Genomic DNA, 10,671 nt, shown 5'->3' with positions numbered 1-10,671 from the left:
GCAACAAACTAAAAACGTTAAAATTAGCCACTAATACCGTGCTCTACATTTTTGTTATGTTCTACCTTTGTTGATTGAAACCAGAGCTAGAAGGAACAGTCGTATAAAAAGAAAGAAAAGCGCGTGATTTAGTATTGTAAATGTTAAAAAAATAAAGTAACATTATAGTAGATGGTCGCAATTGTATAATTTAGACTAGAACAGACTTGTCTAAATTGCGGAGGCGGCTCGTTACTAATCCATCCCGTAAAAAAGCAAATTAACTAACCAGGAAAGTGAACTAAAATATACAACAGAAATTGAAATCCAAAACCTGCCACTAGGGCTAGCTTTATAGATATATAATAACACTGTTCAGACTATGGACACAATTTTGATGTTGTTTGAAACATGCATGCTACATACTTGCTTGTTCAAAATACGAACTCAAAGAATTACATATAGGGAAGATAAATTCTACAACTTGTAACAAAAGTAGTATATGGGACCAAAAGACCGGATATATAATAGTATAGTAATAGTAAAAGCAAACACTACGCTATTTTTTTTTTCAAAACGCCGTTACAATGCGACATCTTATAAAGTTTAAACAGAACCAAGAACAAAGCTGAGGGAATTCAATATTGAGTAAACATACAATACTAATTCTTTTGAATACAATAACTGCGCAAAAAGCATCAATATAGTAAGAGTGGTATTGTTTTTGTTTTTTAACATAGCCTGCCTCGCGGATTTAAAAAAAATTCCTAAAAGATAAATCCCAAAACAAAACATAATCTAATATTATTAAGCAGCTAGGAACAAATGGACACGGAACAGAACGCAACGTGTTCGGAAGGACGACAGACTAAAGTGAAAATCGAACATGTAGGACATCGAATTAAAATAAGGAATTACACATATAAGGTCTTTGTGGCCTGCTGAAATTCGACGAATTGAGAACAGTATCGATACATATTGAGGGTCGCACAGCGCAAGTGGAATGTTATATAGTGGAATGTTCAAGAAAAAAACGGGAGCATCGGTATGAAGGAAAAGGTGAACAACGCGTTTGGTATGGGAACCGGGACTTCCCGGTGGATTCAGTTCGAGCAGTCATACAGTCATACAGAGACTAAGGGAAGCATAATGCTTCGAGGGATTTGCTTACAAATAACCTGACGAACAGCTGCACTTGCTCGATGCAATCAATGTGAGTCTATGCTGAATGCGGCCAGAGAACTCTGCAATACTCAAAAATTTTCACTGACCAACGAACCATACAAAGTTTGCAAGCATAGGCGACCTTCGAAGCTCCTACCAGATACTAAATTCTTTAATAACTGAGACACGGTTAACAAGCTGATTGTCAAGAATATAGGAATGGAAGATGGAAATTTAAATGGTTATTTAAAGATTACATTCACAAAAAACGGACAGGCGGCGATATGGAAAATAACAGAAAAAGATGGCTTTTGGACAATTTTAAAATCCGGTTAACACTAGGTAAGTGTAGTTCGAAGATCGTATTGAACGGGTCGGTGGTCTAGTTCAATCTTTATTGGGAACTCAATTATGTATATTTTACGACACATCTATTCAACGAATGCAATTGATCCAAATGAATGCTTTGGTTTTAATCCTTTGCAACAACAGCATTATACGGTATTGCGAACAAAATGTTTGTCGAAATATAACTTAAATGAGAACACTGTTCAAACCTTCTACTGTTTGAGAATAAGATTATTTTACATCCATCCTACAGTTAAGCTAACATGCAGTTTCTCTTGGATATATCACTCTACGCCACTAACATCTGTTCTATGCCAGCTACTGTGTTTTGAATTATTTAAGATACTGTAATATGATTTTTTTTTCAATATCTCAATTGCGTCGTTCTAGAAATTTCACAATAATTCTGATTTGAATTTATATCTTGACCCAGTTGCTTGTATAATCGTTATTGATGGTTGTAACTTTTCCTAAATAAAACTAATACCAATACGACCTGGCCGTTAGGTATGAATGAAACAAACTTATAGTTGTATATTATTTCTGCTAAATTCAATATACAATTGCAGTAAAACATTCAAAATGGAATGCGACGGGTTCTGGAAGCATAATTATTTGCATCGAAACAAAATCTATTATTATTATTATTATGCTCGTTTAGATTTGATATGGAACAATTCTAAATAATTCCACACATTTAATTGATAGTTATAGTTATGATTTACCAACTACCAGCAGAGTATCTATAAAAATAGATATCTACAACTGTTGACTTCTATGAACTAAACTGCAGCGTCATTATTTCGTCAAACCAAGAAAAGTTCACTACAAGACAGCCTTTGATTGAATAGAGTCTCACTAAATATTCCTTGAGTTTTGATCCATATTTATAACACAACTTTCAGCTATGTTAGCTGCTCATTCTACGTTCAACACGAATTATTATGAAATTTGTCTAAACATTAATATGTCTATATATCAACGATTAACAGCCATTCGAATCTATTTCTTAAGTTTCTTTTTTTCGACATACTATATATTGATTAATTGATACCGAAAAGCGTATAGGTAAACGTGCACACGCCATTAATTCAATGTAGCTTACAGTTTAAGAAATTCTCGCAGTTTATCGATGTTCTGATAGGCAATAAGTCCGCATAGATTACGAGTTACTTTGCGATCTTGGTAAGAAATCTTCTTTACCGATTTATTAATAAGTGTGTCTTGAAGATTAAACAGGTCCCCGTTCATTGAACGAAGAATTGCTTGGGGTGCACACGTGTCCCATTTGTAAGTAGTGCCTTTGCTTAAGAGGAACAGTTCTGCCTCTCCTGTCGCTATTTTTAGTATCTTATATCCTGCACCCGACGAATAGATAACATCATATTTCAATTGATTTCGTATGAAATCAACATACTTTGACTGCTCGGACGGAGAAAGAATAGCAATACGTGCATCTGGTTCATGTGGCGCTATATTGTTGAATTTTAGATCGCCTATCGACAAACCCCAATAGATTTTGCCACTATATTTCTCTTGAAACTCGTCTTGTTCGCTTGCTTTGTCAGCAAACGGTTGATTGATTACGCCAAGGATTGGTGTCCCCTGGCTGGTTTCGTACACACCTATTAGTACCGTGCAACATTTCAGGCCCGATGAAGCGATATTTGAGAATTTGGTTAATTTTTCTTCGCCTTTTATATACTCGGCCGTACCGTCGATCGGATCGATCCATATTCCCAGCTCAGACCAGTCGTTGTCTAACGGTATTGAGTCGGTAGGTATTTCTAGTGCCTCTGTGTCCAGATCGACATCACGATAAACCTCGTCCACGAGGGCTGATGCGGCTTCTTTATCACCGTTAAGAATCTAGGAAATTTTAATAAGTTTTTTAAATAAGTTTTGCATCATTCCGTGTTTTACATAACAAACCGTTCACAATGATGTAAAGCAACGAGATAGAAATCACAATTTACATAATTACCTTTTCCAGAACATGGATGGTGTTTTCCGGATCGTCCGTCACCGACACTATAACAGACTCACCCGCAGTGTTGGTAAATTTTGCATTTTCTTCCCCTCGGATGTTGTCACGCAATTCTGGAAACTGATCGATAAAAATCCATTACTTTATTTGAAATTTGGTAATACCCTGAGTACCCTGTATTATTTACCTGTTTTCCGATCACGTATTTTATCATCTCCTGAATGAGGCAGTCAGCGAGCGTTTTAAAATCGTGATCGAATCGAGAGTTCGATTCATCCTTTTCTTTTTCCTGCACCAGTAAACTGAATAGGCGTTGATTTTGCCGACATACACGTGCAATGTTAGCAGCCTTTTCGGATGCTTTTAACAACTCCTTCAACAAATTTATGGCTGACATGTTTGATAAAAATTCTTCGATGTAATGCGAGCGGCAAACAAAAAACACTTCTTGTGATGCACTCCTGGTGGTGTAATTAAATACCAACGATTGATTGTCTTGATTACGTAGTTTTGTAACTTTTACAGAAGTTCCAGGCCGTATGCAGGGATAGTTCAATATGAGCAACGTTCAATATTGTTTATTCTCTTTCTCGGTTTACAATGTTTACCTGCTTGATTCGACGCAATATACAAAAGATGTAAATGTGCCGCCAATCACAGTACTTTCCTCGTCACAACTATTTGCCTTCTGAACACTAACTTTTGGAATGAAACTTCTATTCGTAATGCAAAAAAAATAGTTAACCAAAAGAGAATATTTCAGATTTGTTCCTTTCTGCGCCGCCGCAGTAGATAACTGCAAGAATATTGAAAAGCGTACTTACTAGTCACAATATCTGTTCACGTATCATATTTTTTTAAACGGGTACGAAAATCTAAAACATTCTTGAATTTTTAAAATTGGAAAAAAAATCTTATGCTCACGCCTTCGGTCAACAAGAGCTTTGTAACAAATTGTAAGCAACTGATGATGCCAAAATTCTGTAAAACTGGCAGCACGTCCACCAAAAAACCCCGCGTATGTATCTGACACATCAGATGTCAAAACCCAAGAGCAACCGACAAACAAACGTTGCTATAGAAATGCATAGAAAACAGTTTTCAGTGTTCATTAAAAATTTATTTCATTTGCTAGCAATACATCAATAGTGTTCCAATATAAAAAGCATACGTTTGCATATCAAATAAAATGGTACTTCAAAATGTAAGTCTTAGGAATCTTATAATATCTACATATTTTATACTTTCCAATGTAGCATCCATCTCGCCAAAAGCAACAACAACTGAAACAGAATGCATTGTGTAAAGCCGTTGAAAGCAATCGGATGAATGCAAACTACCAGAAAGATTTCGATCAAATCCAGCACAATTGTTTAGAGCACTGGAAAAAGAAATCTGCAGAGCAATCGAATCGTGGAAGAAAAATCGAAGAGCAACAAATCGCCGTGAAACGAGAAGCCGAACGACGAACAATGTTGCTTGAGGAGCAGAAAAAGACCCAGCAAATACAGGAAGCCACTCGGTTAAAGATTAACGAAGAAAAACTCCGACAGCAACTTCGTGAATCGAATCAAGAAATGCGTCTCCTTGAGTGTAAACTGCGAGCAGCATATGTTGCCAAAGGACTCGCTGCTCAAATAGCAGAAGCAGAACTACGAAAGAAACACGAACGGTTGCAGGCGCTAAAAGAGAAGGAAGAGTTTGATAAACTGAAGCACGAAAATGCCGAATACATGAAGCAAAAACAGGCAATTGAAGAAAACGAAAAACGAAGGCTACGTTCTGTGCTACAAGCGCAAATGGGCGATACGCGTCTAGTGAAAAATTGCCTTTATGAAGAGTTCCTAAATGAGAAAATTTATTTGGATGCAGTAGTGAAAAAAATACAAGACGAGCATTTGGAAGCGATTCAACGCAAACTGGAACAGCAAAAATGTACACGTCAAGAAATGGAATATTTCCAGGAAGCCAAACAAACGTGGAAAGCTCGACAAGCGTTTTTGGAAGAGGAAGAAAATGAACGCATAAAAAAGTATGGCTACGAAAAGGATCTATTGAAGCAGATGAAACAGACAGAAAAGCAGAAAAGCGATCGTAAACGAGAAGAGCTTAACAGAATTATGATCGCAAGTTTGGAAAAGGACATTGTGAGTAGTAATCTTGTGTTTAGTATTTTTAACATTGAAATATTTAACCTTGCCGATTGTAGACTGATCAAAGGAATCGTGAAGACATGCTTCAAGAGCTGTACATAGCTGAACGGAATGAAAAGGAAGAGACAAAACGGCAAAGTGAGCTAGAGGATCAAATTCGTAAGAGAATAGCGATTCGGTTGGATCTCGAAAAGCAGCTCGTTGAAAACAATTGTCAGCGTGAGTTGCAGACAGAAGAAGAGAAACGTTTCCAGCAGCAACAAATTGAGATGTGGGCGGAACGAGATCGTATCGATATGATGTCGAATGAAAAACGTCGTCGAAAGATGATGGAATATAGACGTAATGTGCAGGAATTAATGGAAGATAGAAGGAAAAGACGTATGGAAGATGTAAAGAGTTCGATGGAGCAGGAAGAACGACAAAAGCAGGAAGAACTTCGAAACCAAGAAATACTCGAGGAAGAAAGGATAAAGCTACTGAAAGAACATGCAACGGCACTATTGGGATTTTTTCCCCCAGGCGTATTACGCGAAACGGACCGCGAATTTATTCCATTGCCGAAGATAAACAATACTACAAAATAACATTGAAAACACGATTCGAGAAACTTATGGCAAATTGCAAATTGTATTTTTTTTAATGAACGTTAGTCTATAGTAGCTTGTTAATTTGCTTTTTACTGCTTAATAAAAATGGAAACCGGAGTATCGAGAGTTTTTATGAATTTTAGAAACAGTATGAATTATGTTTCAATCACATTGCATCGCGTTGCTATAAAATTCCATAATGTCAATGGGACGAGGGAGAACTGTCAAACTGACAAATCATTATGCTGAAGAAAAAGATCTCACACACACAACCATACTTCGTATCGACTTACTGCTGAAAGCAAGCACGGATGCGAGTCAAAGCTATAGGTTGCACTTTTGCATTATATTCGAAGTTTTACGGAAGAAAAATATTGGCTGTTTGCTATCAGTAATACCTCTGTTAAATCACCTGTTGTCGGATACGAATAGAAAAATCGTATTCTATCGAAATATTCCTAGTGGTGTAAAAACTGAATTGGGTGAAAACCAAGTGAAATTTACTTCTGAACAGGCGTAGCCTTATACATAGTCATCAATCATACACAACAACCATTCGACATGGATGACTTGATCACGCTGATTAGAACTGAAATTCCGGAAGGACGGAAAAATCTCCAGGAAAGTTTTTCAAATCTCGAGCGCGTGGCGGAATATTGTGAGGACACCTACTATCGGTAAGTATAGAAAAATGGAAGAAATGCCATACATTGTTGTGATAAGATTCTTAATTTCCCGAACAAAGCTATTTTTCCTACTAGCTAATTCATAGATTTGCGTCAACAGCGTGATCTGTGATCGTATGTAGAATAAATCTTTTTTAAAGTGAACCACATTGGGCGTGTCAATTTTGATGGATGGTTCAGAGCGATATCATCAAATTTCGTACGGTTTTCGTGCACTGGTTGGTTCAGTACATATTGTCGGTGAAAGTCGAGGGTGGCACTTAATGGTGATATCCGGACTATCTTTTTAACGAACTGAACAATTCGTGTGCGCTGTAGCATATAGCGAGATATTAGAGTAGGGAGAGTGTAGTATACAGTATAGCAGAATCGTATTGATCTTTCGCTATACCGTTTCACAGCTCCGACAACAAGAAGGCTTCGCTGGAGGAGACGAAAAACTATACAACACAATCGTTGGCAAGCGTGGCATACCAAATCAACACGTTGGCGTTTAATTTTCTGCAGTTGATGGATCTGCAGGCGACGCAAATGGCGGAAATGGAGTCGCAAATGAATCATATCTCGCAAACAGTGATGATCCACAAGGAGAAGGTGGCACGGCGTGAAATCGGTGTACTAACAGCGAACAAAATTAGTTCACGACAATACAAAATAGTTGCACCGCTTAATCCGGAAAAACCTATAAAATACGTGCGCAAACCAATTGACTACACGCTGTTGGACGATGTAGGTCATGGTATTGCGCTGACAAACAATAATCAAAAGAAACATCGTGTGTCGAGCCAAGGTTCGATACAGTCGACAATTTCGCCAAACGTGTCGGTTGGACCACCTCCAACGACCAAACCACCGACACCGCCTCAGCTGACGCGTAGTGCAGGACATTCCGGTACGCTCAGTAAGCCTGTCAGTAATACCGGTACGCTTGGAAAGGCGTCTCGTGAGTACCGCACACCGCCAGTCGTCGTACCACCACAAGTGCCCTCGCACTACGCTCCAAACTATCCGGTAGGACATCCGCGTCGCACATCTAGTGGTGGCGGGATTGAACGTGGGCCAGGTTATAGTGCTCTTCCTATGCCGATGCCGCCAAGCCAGGTGGTGATGCACCATCCGCCTCAGATCGGCATGGTACACCCGATGCAGTCCGGACCGGTCATGCAACATCAATCGACATTCGAGGAACGCAATAGTATGCCGCGTAAGTATAAGATTATCTTGAATTGATTCTTACTTTTATTTTTACATTTACTATGCTATTGCTATCGTTATCGCATGCACAATTTTTTAAATCAGAAAATCAATAATTAAATTACGATTTAAAGTCGATTGCAATTATACAAATGTCTTATGTATTACATCGATCTTATGTATATGCAATGAATTATGTTATATCCAATGTATATACCATCTACTTTATTTATGTTAGTAGGAATTTGCACTAACAGTTTGCAAACAAAAATCTGAAAATAACATTGTTATGAACCATTATTACGTAAAAACACTCTCCTGTTAAAATTTGTATTTATCAAATTATAGTATCCAGTTTGTTTGATAAGATAATTGATGATGAAAAAGTACTTTTAAATAAGTGCCTGCCAATTAACACTTCTTATGTCGGTTTTGAATGGTTCGAATGGAGGTATTTCAAAGGCTTCTATGTTGTGATATAATAGTACTATGCTTATAGATAAAATGATAACAGTTAATAAGTTAATAACTAACAGAAACAACATACTATAACAGATAACAGAAACCACAGTAGGTTAATTAACTTAATAATTTATATTTAAAGGAAATTGCCTGTAATATGGTACAGTCAATACTCTAACCACGCGATTCTCGACTTACGTGGTTTCCGAAATACATTGTTTTTATAATTTTGAAATTTCATGGAGTTTTGTATGTAGAAATCAATTTCGAATTAGTTAATTTTTCAATAATCTTTAGAGCTCCGTTACATTTTATTATTATAAAAATGACTTTCAATAATATTGTTTTCTTATTGTCGAAATAATCGTTGAAATACCTTTTTTCAATGTGCTTCGTAATGTGATTCGATCATCGATCGACCCCTTTATACGATAAATAAACGGGGTTTTAAAAAGAAACTCGAATAACGTGGATATTCCAGATACACGGATTTCTATGGATCGCATTATTCGCGTATCTCAGATAATGACTGTATGCTTTTTACCTTGTTTCGTTAGAACGGCCTGGCCGTATCGCAGTAAACAAAAAAAAAAAAATATTGCTAACATATTATCTCATTTCATGTTGTTTACACCTCTTCACATCAACCAGCTCCACCTTCGCCACTGACTGTGACACATGAATTGCCAGACCACAGTCACATAGGCATGCACACACTGAGCCGTAACATGCCACGCCCAGGATCACAATCGCCTCCTCTGCCACCGCCGCCACCGCCGGAGGAATCGGATCACGCTGACTTTGGTCGTCCACGCAATACTCAAAACAGTTTGGTAGCACCGATCGTTCCAGATGATCAGAACTTGCCCGGCTGGGTACCGAAAAACTACATTGAGAAGGTAGTTGCAATTTATGATTACTACGCCGACAAGGATGACGAACTCAGTTTTCAGGAGAGCTCTGTGTTGTACGTGCTAAAGAAAAATGACGATGGTTGGTGGGAGGGCGTTATGGATGGTGTGACAGGACTGTTTCCGGGCAACTATGTTGAACCGTGCGTTTAAGCTAATATACTTGGATACCTTCTGTTGATCGAGGACTTGAATCGCTTTATTTTGAAAATATGGTAAAGTGAATATTTTATTCCAAAATGTTCTTTAAATATAATTTTATTTTCCATGGCTAGCAATGGCTTTTAGTTTGAAGAACAAAGAACAATAATTTTAATTTAACAAGCAACCTATCGATAGAGTTGTTTAAAAGAGATATTCCAATGCAATGTCACAGAAAAATTCTATCAAAATATTTATTAACTATTGTATTTTTTCGCCATTCAAGCAATTCCACAAAACTTTTGTCCCATCCATTACAGATATTGTAGTTTTGATTTGTATAATCAAAATTTAATACTACTTGCTATAATAATAAAGTAATCTATCATGATATATTAATTTACATTTGCATTTGTATAAGTGATTGGTCACACAGACTGACTTTACCACTTGACTTAGTGACTAGTCACAGCTCTGCCGCATCCGCATTTACCGGATGCAGCTCATATCAATCTTGTTTGATATTGCCCAAAGAGAACAATTAGACTTTCAACGGCCAAAATTAAAGAGTGCTCTTTCTAACCACTGTTGCTCTCCTGCTTGCTCTCTCGCCGAATCGAAAGCTCGCTCGATGACTGAACGATATTCTCATGCTGTTCGCTTCTTCGGCGCCATGCGCTCTCGCTCGTGCTCATTATTGGATATTGCGCACACACATGTGCATTTTCTTCGTCAAATTTGCCGTGTGCAGGAGTACATTTTTGCACCGGTTTTTGATATGAGGAACTGGATGATTTTGCAAGCGCGCTGATGTTTCGGATGAAAATCCTGTCATAAGTTATATGGCACGATATGTAGAAGAAGGTTTAATGTATAATTTTTACTATTCCAAACATTTATGCTTGTAACACTAAACGGTGCCCTTATTACAAAGAGGTCATTATGGTAACGAACGGTACCGCCATGTATATCACAAAAGGATCGGTTGCTTTAAATTGAAGGATCTGTATTTTGCATCATCCGAAAAAACAAGACACTACACAAGCAACCAACTCC

General features: G+C 37.5%; 3 protein-coding genes across 4 annotated transcripts; 2 read left to right on the top strand and 1 right to left on the bottom strand.

The window, feature by feature from the left end:
* Nucleotides 1-1,376: 1,376 nt before the first annotated feature.
* LOC128307461 (inositol polyphosphate 1-phosphatase) lies at nucleotides 1,377-4,313 on the bottom strand. Of its 2 annotated transcripts, XM_053045318.1 has the most exons (4): nucleotides 4,087-4,313; nucleotides 3,666-3,994; nucleotides 3,476-3,598; nucleotides 1,377-3,360 (listed from the first exon to the last, which is right to left on the bottom strand). In XM_053045318.1, the coding sequence occupies exons 2-4, from the start codon at nucleotides 3,873-3,875 to the stop codon at nucleotides 2,593-2,595; spliced, it is 1,101 nt and encodes a 366-aa protein (XP_052901278.1). In that variant the 5' UTR covers nucleotides 3,876-3,994; nucleotides 4,087-4,313; the 3' UTR covers nucleotides 1,377-2,592. The 2 variants fall into 2 exon arrangements, with proteins under 2 accessions (XP_052901278.1, XP_052901277.1); XM_053045317.1 differs by having other exon boundaries at nucleotides 3,666-4,313.
* A 216-nt stretch (nucleotides 4,314-4,529) lies between these two features.
* LOC128307459 (meiosis-specific nuclear structural protein 1-like) lies at nucleotides 4,530-6,338 on the top strand. Its single transcript, XM_053045315.1, has 3 exons — nucleotides 4,530-4,670; nucleotides 4,735-5,625; nucleotides 5,688-6,338. The coding sequence occupies exons 1-3, from the start codon at nucleotides 4,668-4,670 to the stop codon at nucleotides 6,216-6,218; spliced, it is 1,425 nt and encodes a 474-aa protein (XP_052901275.1). The 5' UTR covers nucleotides 4,530-4,667; the 3' UTR covers nucleotides 6,219-6,338.
* Nucleotides 6,339-6,531: 193 nt separating this feature from the next.
* Nucleotides 6,532-9,975, top strand: LOC128306916 (abl interactor 2). Its single transcript, XM_053044583.1, has 3 exons — nucleotides 6,532-6,898; nucleotides 7,309-8,111; nucleotides 9,215-9,975. The coding sequence occupies exons 1-3, from the start codon at nucleotides 6,783-6,785 to the stop codon at nucleotides 9,625-9,627; spliced, it is 1,332 nt and encodes a 443-aa protein (XP_052900543.1). The 5' UTR covers nucleotides 6,532-6,782; the 3' UTR covers nucleotides 9,628-9,975.
* Nucleotides 9,976-10,671: the final 696 nt, after the last annotated feature.

This window comes from Anopheles moucheti, chromosome X (assembly GCF_943734755.1).
Source record: "Anopheles moucheti chromosome X, idAnoMoucSN_F20_07, whole genome shotgun sequence".
NCBI lineage: Eukaryota > Metazoa > Arthropoda > Insecta > Diptera > Culicidae > Anopheles > Anopheles moucheti.
The sequence above is the reverse complement of the archived record's forward strand: the minus strand, read 5'-3'. Positions and strand labels throughout refer to the sequence as shown.